Below are 19,909 nucleotides of genomic sequence, written 5' to 3'. Positions count from 1 at the left end.
GGCACAAACAGGGAAGACTATATCAGGAACACAAAGCAAAGACAAAGAAAACAATACCAAACACTAAGGAAAATTAAACCATCTCGAACCAAAAGGTGAGACTGGCTTCAAACTCATAAGTGATAATCTGAGTCACATGCTCAAGCCACAGAGCTATGCAGCAGGAAACACACTTGGCACACTGAGGCTGAAGGACCAAAGACAGAGAGGATGACAGGATGGCCAACAACACCTGCTGGCCAAACAGAGTGGAGACATGAAGGGCAGGACCGGATGGTACAGACCCGGACAGTATGCATCTCATATGGCTATTTGTATCTAACAAGTGGAACAATAGGACACATGGTTATGGTAGTCACCTTCGGCCAATTCCGGATGGGTATGATTCACAGTGCTGTGTAATGTGATGTACTACAGGTTTATCTGAATAAGAAGGTGAGTGATTTCACTTTTTGGAATTGGCATGCCCCCTGCTGGGAGAATTACAGTATGACTATCTCCTTTCCACAATTCTCTGACTCCATTAAGTTGGAAAAAATGCTTTAGGGCAGTGGAGTTCTCTATGCTTTTATTTTTTATTGCATAATAAAAATGTAATAATGTGATGCACATTATTACATTATGGGATAAAAATTTCAAATTATGGCACTATGTGTCATGTCATAGTTATATTATCAATCTATCCATCTTCCTGGTCAGTGTTACAGGATTTGTTATACAATATACAGTATATAGTTTATAATTCAATGGCATAAAGACCAAAATTATATGAAAATAAATATCAAAACGTGAAAATTTGTGACATACTAATCTAGCTGCACAGCTGTATAATAAAAAATATTTTATTTAAAAGGGTGAGATTATAGGTACATTTTCCTGAACACTGGCCTTCAGTTTTGGACCATGTGTTGGGATGGTTTATTAGAAAAGGTCTACAGAAAGAGCTAAGTGTCAGAGCGGGCTGTTGTTTCACTTCCAGCTGCAGGTGACGGGATTTGCCAAACTGTCACAGTGGAAGGGTACACATGCAAATCTGACAGAACAGCAAGCTCATTCATTTGAATCCCTGAGCATATGTCAGGCAGTGATGATATTTTGATCATTTATATGAGTAAATATGAACGTAACTCCCAAAGAAGTTGTTCTTAATTTCAAAGACATACATATAACTTCATACGGCAGGGTCTTTGTGGCTGACTGTGACGCAAATGGTTCACGTAATAACCGCGTGGCAGAAGGTTCGGGATGTTTAATTAAGTGTATTGATCCCAGAAAGCACCAGACCATATAATGAAATCCATTCCCTCACCGATGAGGTTTGTCTGGAGAAAACCCACTGACACATTTCTTTAGTCCACATAATTTTCCCGCAACTGATATATCAAATAATAAAGCGAGAACGATTCTTATTTAGTTTACAAATCGTGCCCAGATCTTCCAGGTTTCAGTTATATTTTAATCTATTCATTTTGTCCTAACGTAGTCGAAACAGTTTATATTTACAGTAATAATAAATGTAATTGTTGTAAAGGAGGAAACTGCATGCCAGAGGCCGCTTTTCATTCTTGACGAGTGGGGTAACTATGACGATATGAAGCATCCTTACTGCACTTATAACTCGCTTTTAAAGCTGCCCACACCCTCACTTTGTCCAGTACAGCTGTACAGTCAGGGGATTGACAGCCGGCGGGGGGAGGCGGAGTGGGAGGGGCAGTATGGGGTGGGAGTTTAGGGAGTCCTACGGAAAGGTGACTGAGAAGAGATGCTGGCAAGGTATTATTGTAATTCTTAGCACAGAGGCCAGGCTCATTTTGTGATCGCTAAGACGGCACGCTGGTCTGTGGCAGCGATCGGAGGGCGGAGATGGGATCCGCGTCTTCGGCGTATCGCGTTATCTACCTGGACGTCGATGGCAGATCGCAAAAGGTATTTTCAACGGCGTTTACAACCCGTGTCCCTGATTCCTTCGCTTCGTCAGCTCCAGTGTGCCATCGATATCGGTTATCTCTTGATATTTTACAAAAATATATAATGAAAGCAGTTCTGTATGTAAAATCCCATCAAACGCATTTGACAGAAATTGGTTTATATGCTTGAGACCAGTGTCTTCGTTCCCGTTATTTTTTCTTAAACACTGATCTAGGAGAAGGGGTAACTACTGGGGATAATAAGAAAGTTGAAAGCTGTGGGTTAAGTACTGTTGTATTGTCACTAGTAGTTATGTGGAGCATTGTTTTAAAGAAGGTGCTTTCTTGTGTGTGTGCGCGCGCACGACTGTTTGCCTTATTATTGATGTATTTTTTAAAGGGACACTGCATTCTGGTAATAACCGAACCATCTAGATCTTTGTTTTAGTAACATCCTGCATAAGATAAGGAAATAAGGTTGTTGGGGGGTGGAAGAAGTCGCTAATAGTCGTAAAACACCCTTAGGGACATCCTCAAATAGAAAACTACAGCTCCATAGGAAAGACCACGCATAAAGCAGTATTTTAACTGATATGAGACATTTGGTGTGCTGCCGGCTTTCCGGTTGTTTGTTGTGCGACAGTCCCGCAGATGAGCCTCCTTTTTACAGGGATATGACTGGTGGACGCAACAGCACATGTTATGTTAGGGAGAGTAGATCCTGGGTCAAATGGAGCAAAGGAGGTTTGGGCCACTGTGTGACATTTAGATGATCTGTGTCTGTTCCTAGGGTGTCATCTGCAGTCATTTCAGATAACTGGGCAGGACACAGATATTATCAGATCTTTAAGCAAATTTAATTAAATTAGTAAGTTGACTCTGTGGTCTTTCGGCACTGTATTCTTACAGTAACATGTATTTTTCATGCACATAAAAAATAACAAACAAGAAAAGAAAAATCAATACAAATGCATAGTCATCAAGAGTCTATGCAGTGTTTCTGCTTATGTGAGACATAATACTGTAAAAATAAGGAAGGACAAAATAATATTAATTATAGTGCCAATGCAGCATAAGGAGACACAGGCAGAATTCTAGTGACTGGCTTGATGAAAATGAGTACAATAACTAAGAACATAAGAACATAAGAACATAAGAACATAAGAACTATACAAACGAGAGGAGGCCATTCGGCCCATCGAGCTCGCTTGGGGAGAACTTAACTAATAGCTCAGAGTTGTTAAAATCTTATCTAGCTCTGATTTAAAGGAACCCAAGGATTCAGCTTGCACTACGTTATCAGGAAGACTATTCCATACTCTGACTACACGCTGTGTAAAGAAGTGCTTCCTTAAATCCAGTTTGAAATGTTCTCCCGCTAATTTCCACCTATGGCCACGAGTTCTTGTATTTGAACTAATGCTGAAGTAACTATTCGGTTGAACAGCATCCAAACCTGTTAGAATCTTATAGACCTGGATCATGTCCCCCCTCAGTCTCCTTTGCTTGAGGCTGAACAGATTTAGCTCAAATAATCTTTCCTCGTATGACATTCCTCTAAGACCAGGAATCATTCTTGTGGCCCTACGCTGCACCTTTTCTAAGGCCGCTATGTCCTATACAGTATGTGTTTAAATACTCACAGAGTAGTGGAGAATTCAGTAAAGTAAATAAACCACAGACATTCCGCATTTCTAATGCCCAACAAAAGGTATTTTTACTACACAAGGGTCAAGGGCAAAGATAGATGGGAATCTGATTTCCCTTCTGGCCCAGAGAGCTTGACACGATCAACCACGGTGATGTTGAGATGGTGGAAATGGCAGTGCTGGTAACCTTGTATGCAAGTACCAAGACTTTAAATGTGAAATGTGACCTCCAATGCAGACAAAGAGGGGCGAACCATGTGAAGGTTTTGGGGAGGTTGATCACAATTCATGGAGAATTGTTACACATGAGTAGGAGTGATTGGATGGGGAAACAGAAAATTCAGCCAGGGTGGACAATTCAAGTGAGAAACCATAACCTGGACAAGCATCTATCTTTTGTTCATGATCTGTTTGATAGTTATAGGCTGCTGTTTATCCTGAAGGCATTGACGGGAAGGTAGGCAAGGCTCAGGAGAGGAGCACATTTCTCAACATGGTTGTGTAAGATCCTTCAGTGACACTGCAGCAATACAAATCAACCAGTGGAGTACAGTATGACTCAGAACCTGCAGAACACCCATTAACTAGGTGTCTTTGCTGTTAGATAGACTCCATTTCAGTATGTATATTTTCCTTTGCAGTTCGTTTCTGCCACAAAGAAAGCAATTATTGCAAAGCTAGAGACCAAGCACATAGTAAGCTGTAACAGCACCATCAACAGCTCACCATTGTTCTTTTGCAGTTCAGAATATATTTTGCCCTTACAGGACTTGTTCAATCTGTAGTGTATCTGTGTGCTTATTGCTTTTTATGAAAATGAGATCCAGTTCTACCAGTGGTCTCTCGTTTTATATTATAACAAAAGTACTTCTCTGATTTTTCATGCTGAAAACCTTCCTTTCCCACTCATTTGGGCTCCTTAGCCTTTCCATCTGTTGGCCTCATTCTCAGCCCTTGTTTTCCCTTAGTTTTATTTAATATAACAGATTAATATTGATTCACACAGCAAATGTAGGGGTGACTGCATGTGGAAGAAAAGGGTTTGCAAAAAGAAAAGGAATTATCTCTTTTGACATGTACAGATTTGCATACCTTTGCAATTTATGTTTGTGCAAATGGAGATTCAAATATGTCAGCTCTGTTTCAGGCCTGCAGACCTGCAGCAAGGTTAGCTCTGGTTCCTTCACTCTAGCAGGCTAACACAATCCTGCATGCTTCACCGTGCGGATAAGCAGCGGCCAGCCTAGCGAAGGGGCTGGGAGGATTGTGGGCGACTTGTGCTTTGATTGTTCTTTTCCTTCTCATCGAGGAAAGCATTGTGACCAGAGAGGAACCAGCTTTAGTGTGAGTCTCACAACAGCTGCTTTGAAATTATTTTGGTGGTTTTTAACATGTTTTGTGTGTCTTTCCATGTGCTGAGATGGACGGACGATTGAATGGAGTGTGTAGCATTAAATTAACACCAATTGCGGCTTGAGGGCCCGACTGAGTAAAGTGTGTTTACCGGGGACATCAAAGCCCGCACTTGCTGGGAAACCGGCCAGAGCTGTATGCAGATGCACAGCACAGATGAGTGCATCTGAAGAGTCTGCCTCTCCCCACTGGAAATGTCTCCTAGCGTGGACAAGAGGGTGTCCGTTTCAGGAAAACTGTTAAGGGAAGTAATTTGATGTAAAAAATCAGCCGATCGAAATATGATCTGGAATACGCCAGCACAGTGAGACACTCTGCTCTTCACGATTGACTTGAGGCTGTGGGACTAGTGGCTGAACCAAATAAATTCCTTGTCTTTCCCAGCTGCCTGTACCTGCCATTCTCAGACTTTTCAAGTGCTTCCTATTTGTCTGAAGTCTCTCCTGCCAAACTCAGACCTCCTTCATTCTCTATCTAATTGAGTCTCATTGCTTAAACTCGCAAACCTGTGATGTCCTGGATGTAGCACTTCGATGACCTTTCAGCAGATGCTTTTATCCAAACCAATGTACATTTGAGGGAGGAGGGTCAGTTGGGGTTAAGGGCCTTGCACAAGGGCCCAATGGTAAAACCTTTTTTTTTGACTATGGGTTTTGAACCAGCAACCTTCCAAACACAGGGTCCTGATGCACCGAGCCTGAGCCACACACCACCCTCACAGATAAATGTGGTTAATATTACGTAAACATACCGGAATGCTATGTTTATTAAGTTATTGCAGATTTCAATGTGAGGATGTTTAGAAACACCATCCATCAACCCATCTTGACATCGCTTATCCCGGTCAAAGTTGCATGGGTTTGGAACCACAAGTGTTGTTATTGCTCACGGTAGCCTTGGGGGTCTCAGCTGAGGCCCACTTCCGAGTGGGCTGGGGTCACTTTCTGTCCTCCCTGAACGTGCCAGTTCATGTTCAAGGTAAAATGAGTCTGTGTTTTGGCAGTGGGGGGGTTGGTTCTAATCTTATGAGCGCACTCTTTGTCTCCCCATGTGGTCCAGGTGGTCTTCAGTCGCTTCTGCAGCCCCTGTGACATCAAGGAGCTGCTCTGCTCTGCACTGGGATTGCCCAGGTATATCCGCCTGTCCCTGCTCACTTGTGTAGGCTCTGTGTATCACTGTATCTGCCCAGTCATGTCACGGTCATGTCACGGTCATGTCATTTCTGAAGTTCCATTGTTTGGACCTTTTAGTGAATTATTTATGGTCCATTATCCATTCTTCCATTTTTCATCACCCATTACAGGGTCATGACGAGCCTTGAGCTTATCCCAGAACACCCTGGTTTGGATGCCGGTCCATTTGACATTAATTAGTATAATATGGACAAAATTATTGGGGCAACAGGCCAAATTTTATGATATCCCATTCTAAATCAATAGGTATCAATATGGAGTTGGTCCCCCCTTTGCAGCTGTCACTCTTCTGGGAAGGGTTTCCACAAGATTTTGGAGTGTGTCTGTGGGAATTTTTGCCCATTCATCCAGAAGAGCATTTGTGAGATCAGGCACTGATGTTGGATGTGAAGGCCTGGATCACAACCTCTGTTCTAGTTCATTCCAAAGGTATTTGAGGTCAGGGCACTGTGTGGCCAGTCAAGTTCTTCCACACCAAACTCACCAAACTGTGTCTTTATGGACGTCGCTTTGTGCACTGAGGCACAGTCATACTAGAACAAAAAAGGGCCTTTTGTTCCCACAAAGATGGAAGCATAGAATTGTCCAGAATGTCTTGGTATGCTGAAGCATTAAGAGTTCCCTTCACTGGAACTATAGGGCCGAGCCAAATCCCTGTAAAACAGCCCCATACCATTATCCCTCCTCCACCAAATGTTATAGTTGGCACAATACAGTCAGGCAGGTAACGTTCTCCAGGCATCCACCAAACCCAGATTCATCCATCAGACAGCTAGACAGAGAACTGTGACTTGTCACTCTACATTCTATGCTTTACATCACTCCATCCAATGCTTGGCATTTCGCTTGGTGATGTGAGGCTTGCATGCAGCTGCTCAGCCATGGAAGCCCATTCCATGAAGCTCCCAGGGCACAGTTTTTGTGCTGGAGTTAATGCCAGAGGAAGTTTGGAACTCTGCAGTTATTGAGTCAACAGAGCTTTGGCGACATTTATGCACCATGCGCCTCAGCAATCGGCGATATCACTCTGTTACCCTACGTGGTCTGTCACGTTGTGGCTGAGTTTCTGTTGTTCCTAATCGCTTCCACTTTGCAATAATACCACTTACAGTTGATTGTGGAATATCTAGCAAGGAAGAAATTTCACAAGCTGACTTATTGCAAAGCTGGCATCCTATGACCATGCTTGAATTCACTGAGCTTTTCTGAATGACCCATTAATTCACAAATGTTTGTAGACCTGACTGCATTGCTGGGTGCTTGATTTTATACACCTGTGGCAATGGGTCTGAATTCAATGATTAAGAGGTGTATCCCAGTACTTTTGTTGATATAGGGTATGTCATCCCTCTGTCAAGTGTTGCTATTGGGGTAAAATGCCTAAAATGTGTAAAGGTATTCTTTCAGATAAGAATGTCTAAGTTATGTAGGCTAAAACTTCACTCCACCAAAAAGCTATGATCTGTTTTGCTTTGGCCATTCTGTGAAATGTTAGTATTCGCCTGCTGTGTCTGACAGGAACACTACCATTTTCTTGCTGGATGTCACTGGTGCTATGGTGTCCGTTGACCCCACCATGCCACACAACTCCGAAAGGTAGGAGAATTACCCCTGCCTGCTTGCATTCCGCACAGCCAGTACCTGTGCCTTATGCACCGTAATTACAGAGACGTGTTTACATGAATACTGGAGACCACAAGTGGCCACACATCTGCTGAACAAAGTAAATGTACTTGAATATTGTAGTCTTGTAGAATCCTCCCAGCATTCTGAACCGTACATGTACCTCACATATGCATAAGTACACAAGCAGGCATCCACATACGTTTGACCAGTCTTTGTATTCCACTCTATTCATGAAGATTTTTAACTTCAAGCAATCAGAATTGATTAAAAAAGGGATAAACTAGACAAACAGCAGAGATAAGATGCTGTTTCTCTCATTTGGATATACCCCAAGAATTGAATTGGGAAAGAAAGCTTTTAGGTTTTCAGCACCTGGCACATGGAACACTCTTCAAGCTGAACTTCGTATGCAAAATTTAATACCCTTGAATGAATTTAAAGTTTTGGTCAAAACTCTGAAGTCTACGTTGTCTGTGTGCAGGTGTATGGTTTGAGTATGTTTTTATGTAATTTTATGTAAGATTTTGTACTGACACTGTGTTGTTGCTACCTTGGCCAGGTCTCCTTTGCAAGAGATCTGTGATCTCAATGGGACAAACCTGGTTAAATAATGGTTAAATAAAATAAAAATAAAAAGGTCCCACAGGCTTTCTGCTTAGGGACATGAAGGTCCCCATAACACATAACTGTTGTAAAAAACACAAACTCACATGCACTTACAGAGATGCACTGAGAGGCAGGTTCACAGAAAGACCTGCGCTACCTGTCACAGCACTGCCTTCTGGGAGTCGGCTAAGGGACATCCCATAATGGATGGGATGGGTCTGCCCATCTTTCTCACCCAACCCTTAACTCCTACCCAGCCCTACCGTAACCATAAGTAACCAAACTAAACATAAGACTTTGGGCATTTTTAGTTTTTTGACTGCAGTCACATATTTATAAAACTGAGTTTCCCCTAAAATGGTCCCTACAGCATCACAATAACATGTTTTTAATCACATTATCATATTATGGGGACAGTTTGTTCTCACAATGTAATATATACATTACCCACACACACACACACACACACACACAGTGACAGACACACATACATACACACACACACACACACACACACAGATTTGTAATTATATCTTTGTGGGGACTCTCCATTCATTTCTACAGGGAAAACTTTAATCTCAACATGACGACCTTAACCCCTACCCAGCCCTAACCTTAACCATAAGTAACCAAACAAGATATGAGACTTTTGGCATTTTTAGTTTTTTGATTGCAGTCACAGATCTTTGTGGGGACCTGAAAAATGGTTCCCTTCATCATCAGAATATCAGACTTTTATCACATTGTGGGGGACATTTCGTCCCCACAATGTACTATAAACCTAATCACACACACACACACACACACTTCCCACCAAGGTTTGCACACACTTGTAGAAGGTGCCAGGGCTTTGAACATGAGTGGGGGGTGGTTCCTTGTAGCTGGTGGGAAGGGGGGTTTGTTTTGATGAAACATCACTGGTTGTTCTAGTGACACATCTCTATACTCTTGTGTTGAAGGTCACCATACAAAGTGGTTCCTGTGGCTGGTGGACAGTTGGCTGGTGAGTGCCTTAGTCAGTGTCCAGACCACACTTAACAAGTATGATGTGTTTTGACCTATCACTGTACACATCACAATCACATTAGATATAAGGAATATATGGGCTCTCAGTTTTGTACTGAGTTTCAGAGCCTTATTCCAGGGCTATTCAGATCACAGTCCTCAGGGCTCAAGCACTGCTGGTTTTCCAGCCCTCGTTTACCTGTGAACCAGGTATGAAGCGTCTGCCCAGTCAGAACCAGTCACCTGGGAGAACTGAAAACAAGACCTGGATTTGGAATCGAGGGCCAGTTTTGATTCTAATCAAAACCCGATAAGTGAAAAATAGTAAATTATAGCCATTACTGGGAATAATCAAAAAATAACCAATAAAACCCACAAAATATTTGTGTTAAACAACAACATCACCAGTTTGTGTGTAATAAAATCAAACAGATTGTTCCGGGACGCATTTAATGTCAGGTGTCTAGCAGTATAGGACCTCGGCTGTTTCTCCTCACCACACACATATTTCAGCTGCATGAGTTATGGCTGCCTGACAGCATAAGTTTCCAGGCGATGACGCACTTGCTTGCTGGTTTCCTGGACTCACAGACCTGGCCATTGACCTCTCACCTCTGTTGGTATAATAGTGCACAAAAAAGTGTCGCGTTCTCGCAGCTCCAGCTTTGAATGACCTTTGTCCATGGCAGAGCTGTCATCTAATGGCAGGCTGTTGCTTCAGTCCCTGAGCTCTGTGTGTGTTAGAGAGAGAGCTAATTAATGCTTGGAGGCCTTATATAAGGGTAGGTTCTTTGTGGAGACTCATCTGGCATTCAGGGGGGTGAGTGGGGCCAACACCCGATAAGTCTCTTCACATGTATTAAGCTCTGCTTCCCCTCGCTCTCTTTGCCACTGTCGCTCCCCCCCCCCTCCCTCTCTCTGTCCCTTCACCTTAAATAAACAGACCGATTTATATAACACAGCCAGGGCACCGTGTGCATGTGTGTTAGGGTGATATTATGTACCGTGCTCCTTGACAGAAGGAGAGGGTTGTATGACAGGGCAGGACGGCATGCTGCTGCCTTCACAGGCTCACACCCGCAGCTCCTTTCCCTTTTGCATAGTTTATCCTCATGAAGGAGTGCTGTGAGATTAATGCTGCTCTGCTTGGCATCCAGATAAGGAGGAGCTCTTCCAGAACGTTCTGACCCAGGTGGCTGAGCAGTTCTCCAGGTAGGCGGCGTTTGCTGACATAACCGCTGCCGCCGCTGTTCCCGCGGGGTCGCCCCCGGCCGCTGATCCTCTCGCCATGTGCCTCTCCACAGGGCGTTCAAGATCAACGAGCTGAAGACCGAGGTGACCAACCGCCTGGCCATGCTGGAGAAAAGAGTCGAGCGTGAGTGTCGCCGCTTTGGCCGTGAAAATGCACAGAATCTCCAGTAGTTCCCCGTGTCTGTGTCACACGGCTTTAATAAGGTACATTTCGATTAGAAAAAACATTGTAAACACCTAAAAACCAAAGGGAGGATAAAATAAAAACACCTCATGCCTTTTGTGCTTTTAGAGGAAAACCAAATATTATAAAATTATGGCCTGTCTGAAAATGAGTAGCTTTTAAACATTTTGGAAATTCTGTTATGGTTCCTTGTAGGTATATTTTTGTGTGTGAGCATATGTATGCACTTTTAGAAAATCTGTCTAATGTTCAGGTCCCTTGGGGTAATATGTATGAAGATCAGTAAACACTGGCACCAACTTGCAAGAGAACCTGACAGAAGAGTCATATAAAACCAAGGGTTTGTCATCATCACTCTAACAATGGTTTTGTTTATTGTAATATATGATGGGACTTGTTTGCTGGATCAGTGTCTTTTTCTGGGGCTCACAAATCTGTGCCCTGTCATACATTTACACAGCTGTTTCTCAGAAACATTTTATGGGTCTACTATGTTCTACCAGCAACAGCAATGTTACAGTAGGACAATGACCCCCTGACCCTTGGTCCAAAGTACAACTAACTCCACTATTATCCCACATTGCTCTGCACCTGTAAACAATAAACTCCATTATACTAGTCTGTATGTGTGCAGGACCCAGGTTTGGCACCACATAGTGTGAGCTGTGCATAGTGCTTTCGTTAAGTGAATTGGGTTCTCCAGGGTGGCAAATTCACAAATGTAAAACATGATTGTGGATGCCATTGTGTCACCGTTTCCACGGAAACCCATCCTAACCTCCGTTTCCTTGGAGACTGTTTGTCTCCACTAGAATGTGTAGGAGGCCTAGTCACTGTGGAGACTTATCCTAAAGATAAAGTCCCCAAGATCAGCTATGATAACCTGTGGCCAAAAAGAAATATTCCAAATTTACATCTACCCTAGGGCCCTATTCTACCATGGTCTTAAGTCAATGCATGTAGCTGTGTGCTATTTTTTGACTTAAGCGAATACTATTGACTTAAGTCTGCACCACAAAGGTAGATATGCAGTTTTGATGGAGAAACATCACTATATGGGCATGTCACATAAAAATGACATGTACATCCTGCCACTGACTTTTCCCATCTATGTACTCTGGTTATATTAAATAAAGCACCTCTACATGGCTAAATGCAATATTACATTTTTTAGAAAGCAAAATACCAAAACTTTTTACATTTATTATATCTGTAGACATTAATTTTATAAACCAAAATGCATGTGAATAATTTATGTAACACCATGGTATATAGAAATATATCAGTATATATAATTATATTATCAGTGCCGGTGATGAGTTGGCACCCCATCCTGGGTTATTCCCTGTCTCCCGTCCGTAACGTCCGGGACAGGCTGCGGCCCCTGGGACCCTGAACAGGACAAGTGGATACAGAAAGTGGATGAATGGAAGTATGTTACCCTAAGGCTGGATTCAGCATATGTGACAATTAAGATAATTATAAATATGCTCAAAGGAAGTTATGTGTCCTTGCAGTCCTAAGTCGCCATGCCTATGCTGCATGTGCTTGTGTTCCTGCGAGACTGGGACAGACAGAAAAGGGGGCAAAGGCAGAGACGACCAATAATTCTCGGCCCTCGTCTTGATCTACTTCCAGTGATGGCCACGGAATGCAATGCATCTTTCCAAGTGGATCGTGAAACACTAATCTTTCTATGCCTACTCTTGGCTGTCCAGTCCAACAACCACCCAAATTCCTTGTCAGTCCTCATGAAAGTGACAAGCGCTTTGTCTGTCCTGGCAACTGAATCTTCAGACAGTGGCTGCTGACGTGGAACACATTTCCCAGGCTCTCGTGTCAAGGCCCTTGGCACAGTTTGCTGAGGAAATTTTGCTCCACATTACCGCCTTTATTAAAGACCACAGGAGGACAATAAAGGAAACATTTTATCAGTTGGCTGGCCTCCCAAATGTCATAGACCGTACACATGTTACCATCAAGCCTCCTGCTGAAAATGAACAAATGTTCAGAAACAGGAAACAGAAGCACAGCATTAATGTGCAAGTCGTGTGTGACTCAGCCGGCCAAATCCTGAGTATCTGGGCTCAGCCCATACTTTATTTATTTTACACAATTACGCCTTGGCGCAAAGAATGGAGGAACTACCTGACCAGGACACTCACCTGAATGGTAACCATTCTGTGCCTAATGGGGTAGGTGTGTGGGTTTAGGTTCAGTGACATTAACTAGAAATTGGTTTGGAATACATCGCAGCCTACACTGTACCCTATAAGCTTGTCTGGTGTAGTTGATTGAATTATTATTTTATCAACAATGCATCCTAAACATTCAGTCCATGTTACTAATGTTTTACACCATATCTATTGGCTAGGCATATTTGCTTGTTTGCATGACTTGAATAAAAATGAAAAATAAAAAAAAGCGAAAGCCCAAAAAGTATATGGCTTTGTTATTAAACACAATATAAGCGTAGTTAGCTTCCCCATCATCCTTTCATTTTCAAAATCACAGAAGTCTCGTAGGAATTCTGAGGATTTTAATTAGATGCAAGTGGTAAATTAAAAAGTCCATGTTCCATGTTTTTCAAAGGCAAAATCACTGAGGGCAAGACTCTCTTTTCTTACTTGATGAATTAATTTGACTTCTTGCACGGCCCCACTTTATTACTTTTGGATATACACTGTGGGCATGAGACCATGCTGCAGACAGGAGAATACATGTATTTCAGAAGTGCGTAACTATTTATGCTCAAAAAACGCTTATGTTCCTGATGTGAGAGTAGGGCCCCTGGACAGGAACAGGGAGAATGATTGTACTAAGGCTCCAAGAATTAGGAGAAGCTCTAATTTTGAATAGAAGTGAAACACTGAACTACAAAATACTACAGAGTGAATATTAATCAGATAAATTATTAATGTGCCGTGAAAAAAACATTTTGCTCTGTCGTCCATTGAAAGTAAAAGTTGGGCTTGACAAAAGCAGGTCTGGCTGTCCGTATTATTTGTAGAAGAATACGATGTGCTTTGCTGTCTTTCGACACACACATACACATTGAGTCAGTATGTTTATATACCTGATTTCTCTCTCTCAACTGCATGCATGCACACACACACACACACACAGAGTCAGCGTGTTTACCTGTCCCTGCTTGTCTCTTTGCTGTCAGCCTCTGTCTCCTTCCATTTCCCTTTCGTTACTCGGGGATCCTCCGATCTGTTTTGGCCTTTTTCTTGTCTCTTCTGGTAACTTTCCTGTATCACTCTCAGTGGAGGGGCTGAAAGTGGTGGAGATCGAAAAGTGTCGCAGTGACATCAAGAAGCTCAGAGAAGAAATGGCATCTCGGAACAACAGGTCAGTCACTCGGAAGCCGTTAGACACCCGTCTGAAATCCTGTCCTTTCGGCAATAACGATGCACAGGTAAATGCATAGTTCAAGATTATTTTCCGTTAAGGTCCCTTGTGGCTTTATGTTAGGTACCTGAAATATTATATTCATACATAAAGCAATCGGCAATCAGCACAAATATATCATATGTGTGTGTATCTAAAATGAACAGGGGGAAAAAAAATGTATGCAAAATTAAATGTTACAAACATAGTAGTAAAATTGCAGTTTTGTATTTTAAAAGTTTTTAAATGTCTGCAGTAAAATTATTAAGAGGCCATATTGTAATTAATAATAATTATTAATGAGTCTGGTTAGCCTCATTCCCTCGGGGCTTGGCTTTTACACTGGTTTGTTCCCAGTGTGTGCTGTAAGCTTTCGTTTGGTTTCCATGGCAGGGCATGCTGGTCCTTATGCTGGTTGTTACACTTGTGACCCTCTGGGCCAGACTTACCGTTTCAGCATTCATGAGCACAGCTGGATTGGCTACCCTGGGGGGAACATGCTGTATAGGTGCATTGAGGCTGTCTGCGTTCCCCCGACCCTGTTTAGAAAACCTTACCCATTTACATACAGACAAAAGGCCTCTGAGAAACTCGGTTTAGATACACACACAGTGCAAGATGGAAACACATGGAAGCTCAGCACTTAGCATTTTTAGTGGTCATGGTAAGTTAACATTTCAGCAGGATGTAAACTGCGCCATGTAAAAATCCCGTACAGCACAATAACACTATATTTCTTAGTAAAATATAATAAAACAGCTCTGACTCAAGAACTATCCAGTAAAATCAGGTTCACACCCACAAAAATCCAATAAAACAAGGTATAACATTAAAGGCGGTTCATGTTCCCTTTTCCTTCTCTTCATTTGCTGATTGGTTGACTTATTGACCTGCTACCCACTGGACCAATTAATCAGTTGATTTGATTGGCTGACGTGTTCCTCCTGTCTGCTGTAGTTTCCTTGAAGACAACAAAAAGCTGACACCCCGCAGGGACATGCCTTCATACCCCAAGGTGAGAGCTTAAGGTTGTTGCTTATACTGCCTTTCATAGGCACAACACAGTATTTACACTGGAACTGAGACAAAGGGTGTTTTGCCGTGGTATTGGTGTGGATTTTGCAGTTATTGTGATTTTCACACTGTTTTTTTTATACCAAGCAATAGTTGAACTAAAAAATCTTGTCACAAGATAAAACATAGCCTAACAGCCCCGATTTGAGTCGTAACTCAGTTTCGATAAATATATGCATTCAATATCGTATTGAGCCCAAATATGTTCCCAATTTTTTAGGGCTCGTCAGCCCAGTACCGCGCCTCTGTACGCAGTTACAGTGTTTGGCCTTCTTATGGCAGTATACAGGTGTAAAACATCTGCGCAGGTGAACGGATGTGTACATTTGGCAGAAACCCCTAGTGGGTTTAGCAGGTGGCTGGAGAGAGTTGCATAGGTATTTTCCTGTGATGGACTTTCCCCGGACAGACCGGGTGACCAGGACAACTCAGAAATACCTCTGCAAGCCATGAATCTGAGGCTCTGGCATCCATAACAGGTGTTTGAGGAGCAGTAGGTGCCTCCACAGTCAGGTGGGCAGCTGTGTCCACAGCCAGCTGACGGTGGGTTAGCTGGGAGCTCGCAGGACAACATAGATGCCCTCAGGAAACCCGCCTTCAACGTCTGGCAGTGGGAGCCTAGTGAGGTGCGGAAGTGACAGCCTACGGTTCTGTCTCTCTCTTTCCTGTGTGTGCGTGCGTGTGTGTGTGTGTGTGTGTGTGTGTGCGTGTGTGCGTGCAGTACCATCTCTCCCAGGAGACGGTGGAGGCTTTGCGAAAGCCAACCTTCGATGTCTGGCAGTGGGAGCCCAACGAGGTGAGAGCAGAGAGACACCCAAAGCCCAGAGGCTCTTCACTGTGAGGAACATTGTGGCTGTAAGGGAAAAAACACATTTGGTCACAGTTACATTCACATAGTATGTGGGGTTTGATTCTAATGTTTAATATGCTAATTGTCCAATTTTTTTACGTAACTTCAAGGCATTGTTTTTTTTTAAATAGGTATGCAGTATTTTATGTCTTTCACAGATTATTGAGAAACGGTTCCAATTACTTTCTGTGAAGGTTTAATGATTCCTGGATGCAGGCTGGCTGTCACTCATCTTGGGATGAGAAAAACCCAACTGAGCTCATCCGTGCACGATCTCTTTTAGACTGGATTTTGTCAGTGGTGTATTTTCCCATCTTATTTCTTTAAATATGGATTGGATCAGTCATCCATAGTGACTGGGAATTTCCAGTTATTATTACATTTTCTGTAAAATACTTGATTCAAATAGATAATTTTCTTGAAATGTGTATATGAAAGTTAATATAATGCCACTCTTACATATGATAAGAGAAAACATACAAGAATTGAATGAGAGATTTGATACAAGATTTGATTGAGATTATAATTCAGGAATACACAGACATTTAACTGAAATGAAATACACATATGTATTCTGTATTGTTCAGAGGTACATGATCACTGAGCCCTGAAATGGAAAGTTAGGGACACACAAAAGTTCTGTCACCTTTCTTGCTTAATACATCAGTCAATTGAAGGACTGAAGGTGGGACGCTGTGCTCTGCTGTTCCTGTGGTAACGCCACTCTGGTCCACCGCCCCAGATGCTGAGCTGCTTAGAGCACATATATCATGACCTGGGCCTGGTCAAGGACTTCAGCATCAATCCCATTACCCTGAAGAGGTGGCTGGTGAGCGTGGCACAGTTTATCGGCGCTCATTTTGTTCTGTCATCCTGTCCCAGTTTCTGTCAAACCTGCTCTGAGAGTAATAGAGCTGTCATTCTGCCCCCTCCCCTGCCCCCCTCCATCTATCGTCATGGCGGCAGCTCTGTATCCACGATAACTACAGGAACAACCCCTTTCACAACTTCCGCCACTGCTTCTGTGTCACTCAGATGATGTACAGCATGGTCCATCTCTGCAGCCTACAGGTAACACACCTGTCGCAGCTACATGGCAGCATTGATGCTGTGTTAATGCACTAGTAGAATTATATGTGTTCCCGTTTTTTTTGGTTTATCAAGGCATTTTTGTTGATCTCACAAACTCCCTCAAGCTGTCTCAAGATAGAAATGTGTATATATAGGCCCCAGGTTGGGCCTAAGGACACAGAGGGGAAAAAAAAGAACTACAGTAGCTTGTGCTAAATAGCACATGGTCTGGTGTTTTAACCTGAAGTGGCCACCAGCCCACACTGTATCCCGTAAATCTTAGGGAGTCAGCAGAGATGTTATCTACAAGGAGGAATGCAAGAAATACAGAAACACTTTGTGTATCTAAAGGAAATTGGCTTACATGGTATCTGTGGGTTTCTGACATCACCAAAAGACGTTTTTGTCCTCATTGTATTAAAAATGTCTGTCCTTCGTCAGTATTTTACTGGTCTCCATGTCAACACGAGCACCAGCATTCACGTTCTCTGTCAGTTGGTGTTAAACAACATTCTTATATGATCTTGTTTATATTAACCAATCTTACCCGTAGTTTTTAAATCACTTCTATTTAAATCACTTAGTTTTTCATTCCCACAAATCCGTAGACTTATGAAAAGGTAATAATCATAGTCCAGATGATGAAATGCATTATGGGAATTGCATGAAGCTGCCAACCATGATCAACCATTCAGGAAAGGAACCATGGATAAGTGAATGTTTGTTTTTTCTTGCATGGATAAATAAGTGTGATTTGGTTAGATTCCCGCAGCACTGACTGCGCCGCACATAGGAAATGGTTGTTTTTTGGCTGAGGAGGGCAGCAGATGTGGGGCGGTGTTGTGAGCAGGCCTGTCGCCCTGTGTCCGCAGGAGCGCTTCACACAGATGGACATCCTGATCCTGATAACCGCTGCTGTGTGCCACGACCTGGACCACCCGGGTTACAACAACACGTATGCAGGGGCGCTATGGTTCTGCTCAAAATGAGCCTGTCCAGAGCTTCCTTCATTTACTCCTCAAACTTCCTGTCATCCATTCCCTCGCATTCTCTTCCTTTCCTCTCACTCTTCCTGACTCCCCCCCCCCCCATACTCCCCAGGTACCAGATCAACGCGCGGACAGAGTTGGCAGTGCGCTACAATGACATCTCCCCCCTGGAGAACCATCACTGCGCTGTGGCCTTTCAGATCTTCTCCCAGCCTGACTGCAACATCTTCTCCAACTTTGACCCCGAGACATTCAAGCAGATACGGCAGGTCTGTCTGTGTGTGTTTTCCTAATAATCTATCAAATCGGTCTTTGTTTGCTTGCATTACAACTTGCATGCAGGTCACCTTATAGCCTTCCTGTCATGTGATACATGGTTTATTCTGTATATCAGTCTGACTTGATATATGGGTGACCAGGCCAGCTATTTGTCTTGCTCCTGCCTGGGGACATGATAATTTCCAAGGGCCCCCCCACACATTTCCCGACTGCGTGCAGGTCACTCACTGGCTGTAACACACAATGCGTGACTGAAAGGGAAGCCCCTCCAGCATATTAGAGACATGCTACCATTCCTTCACAGCTTCTTGTCTATTGGAAAATTCACAACAAACATTTCTTTTTCATTTATCTGAGCATGTGACTTTCGAATGAATCAATGTTACATTTATATAGCACTTTTCAAAACAGCTGAAGTATGTTACAGAACCAATGAAGAGCCACTTCAGCCACCACCACCTGCCACCTTGTTGATTGCCCGCAAGGGGAGAGGCTGGCTAAAGCTGACACTGTTGACTTTAGCATGGCGTGACAAACCAAACCGGTTTTTGCATTATAGGGAGGGAAAGTAAAACTCTTTGACTACTATGTCAAGCAAAATTAGGAAGATGAAAAATAAGCTTTTCTGTGATTCACAAATACTACATAAAGTTATCTGTTATCTATTTGACAAATTATTCCAGCAGATTATTTAAAGGTTAGAGGGCCCTTTTGGGCTCCCCTTGAACCGGGTTCCGCCCCCTATTGGCAGCCCTGTGGGTGACTCTGTGCACTCATGCCGCAGGGGACGATCACGCTGATCCTGGCCACTGACATGGCCCGGCATGGGGAGATCCTGGACTCCTTCAAGCAGAAAGTGGACAGTTTTGACTTCACCAATGAGGAGCATGTCACGTGTGTGAGAGCCCGCCTCCCATGCTGCACGCTTTCTCCTTATTGGTCAGACTCGCTCCTAACAGACCTGTCTGCTTGTTATTTTTCCTGGCCCCGCCCCCACAGCTGAAGATGGTGCTCATCAAATGCTGTGATATCTCCAATGAGGTGCGGCCCATGGAGGTGGCCGAGCCCTGGGTGGACTGCCTGCTGGAGGAGTACTTTATGCAGGTGTGCTGCTGCTCTGCTGGCTTGCACCTGTACTGCAGCTCCGTGCAAGCATGGATCATTACAGTGTTAGTGTGGAAAGTGAATGAGTACAGTAACTGAACTGTAACACACTGCAATAAGGAGGTGACCAGTGACAGACTAAAGGTGGATATGTATCGTAATATCTAGACAAAACATCGGTGAGAAAAGTCGGTCACATACTTAAAACAACACCGGCACCTTCTCTGTTCTGTGTCACACTACAACCTTAGAGGGTGCAGAATGTTTCTGATGGAGCACAGTGCAAATAAATGTACTGTGGTGAATGCGTGAGTC

At 43.2% G+C, this 19,909-nt stretch overlaps 1 protein-coding gene across 2 annotated transcripts; it reads left to right on the top strand.

The window, feature by feature from the left end:
- The first annotated feature begins 1,727 nt into the window (after positions 1 to 1,727).
- Positions 1,728 to 19,708, top strand: LOC140586910 (high affinity cGMP-specific 3',5'-cyclic phosphodiesterase 9A-like). Of its 2 annotated transcripts, XM_072708413.1 has the most exons (16): positions 1,728 to 1,773; positions 1,848 to 1,926; positions 6,029 to 6,099; positions 7,681 to 7,758; positions 9,354 to 9,397; positions 10,557 to 10,611; positions 10,704 to 10,774; positions 14,104 to 14,188; positions 15,185 to 15,242; positions 16,023 to 16,097; positions 16,894 to 16,980; positions 17,118 to 17,222; positions 18,095 to 18,177; positions 18,324 to 18,480; positions 19,275 to 19,388; positions 19,490 to 19,708. In XM_072708413.1, the coding sequence occupies exons 1-16, from the start codon at positions 1,763 to 1,765 to the stop codon at positions 19,691 to 19,693; spliced, it is 1,377 nt and encodes a 458-aa protein (XP_072564514.1). In that variant the 5' UTR covers positions 1,728 to 1,762; the 3' UTR covers positions 19,694 to 19,708. The 2 variants fall into 2 exon arrangements, with proteins under 2 accessions (XP_072564514.1, XP_072564515.1); XM_072708414.1 differs by lacking the exons at positions 1,728 to 1,773; positions 1,848 to 1,926 and adding an exon at positions 4,849 to 4,900.
- Positions 19,709 to 19,909: the final 201 nt, after the last annotated feature.

Source organism: Paramormyrops kingsleyae, unplaced genomic scaffold (genome assembly GCF_048594095.1).
Source record: "Paramormyrops kingsleyae isolate MSU_618 unplaced genomic scaffold, PKINGS_0.4 ups86, whole genome shotgun sequence".
In the NCBI taxonomy this organism is placed as follows: Eukaryota; Metazoa; Chordata; class Actinopteri; order Osteoglossiformes; family Mormyridae; genus Paramormyrops; species Paramormyrops kingsleyae.
This window is presented reverse-complemented; position numbering and strand designations above follow the sequence as displayed.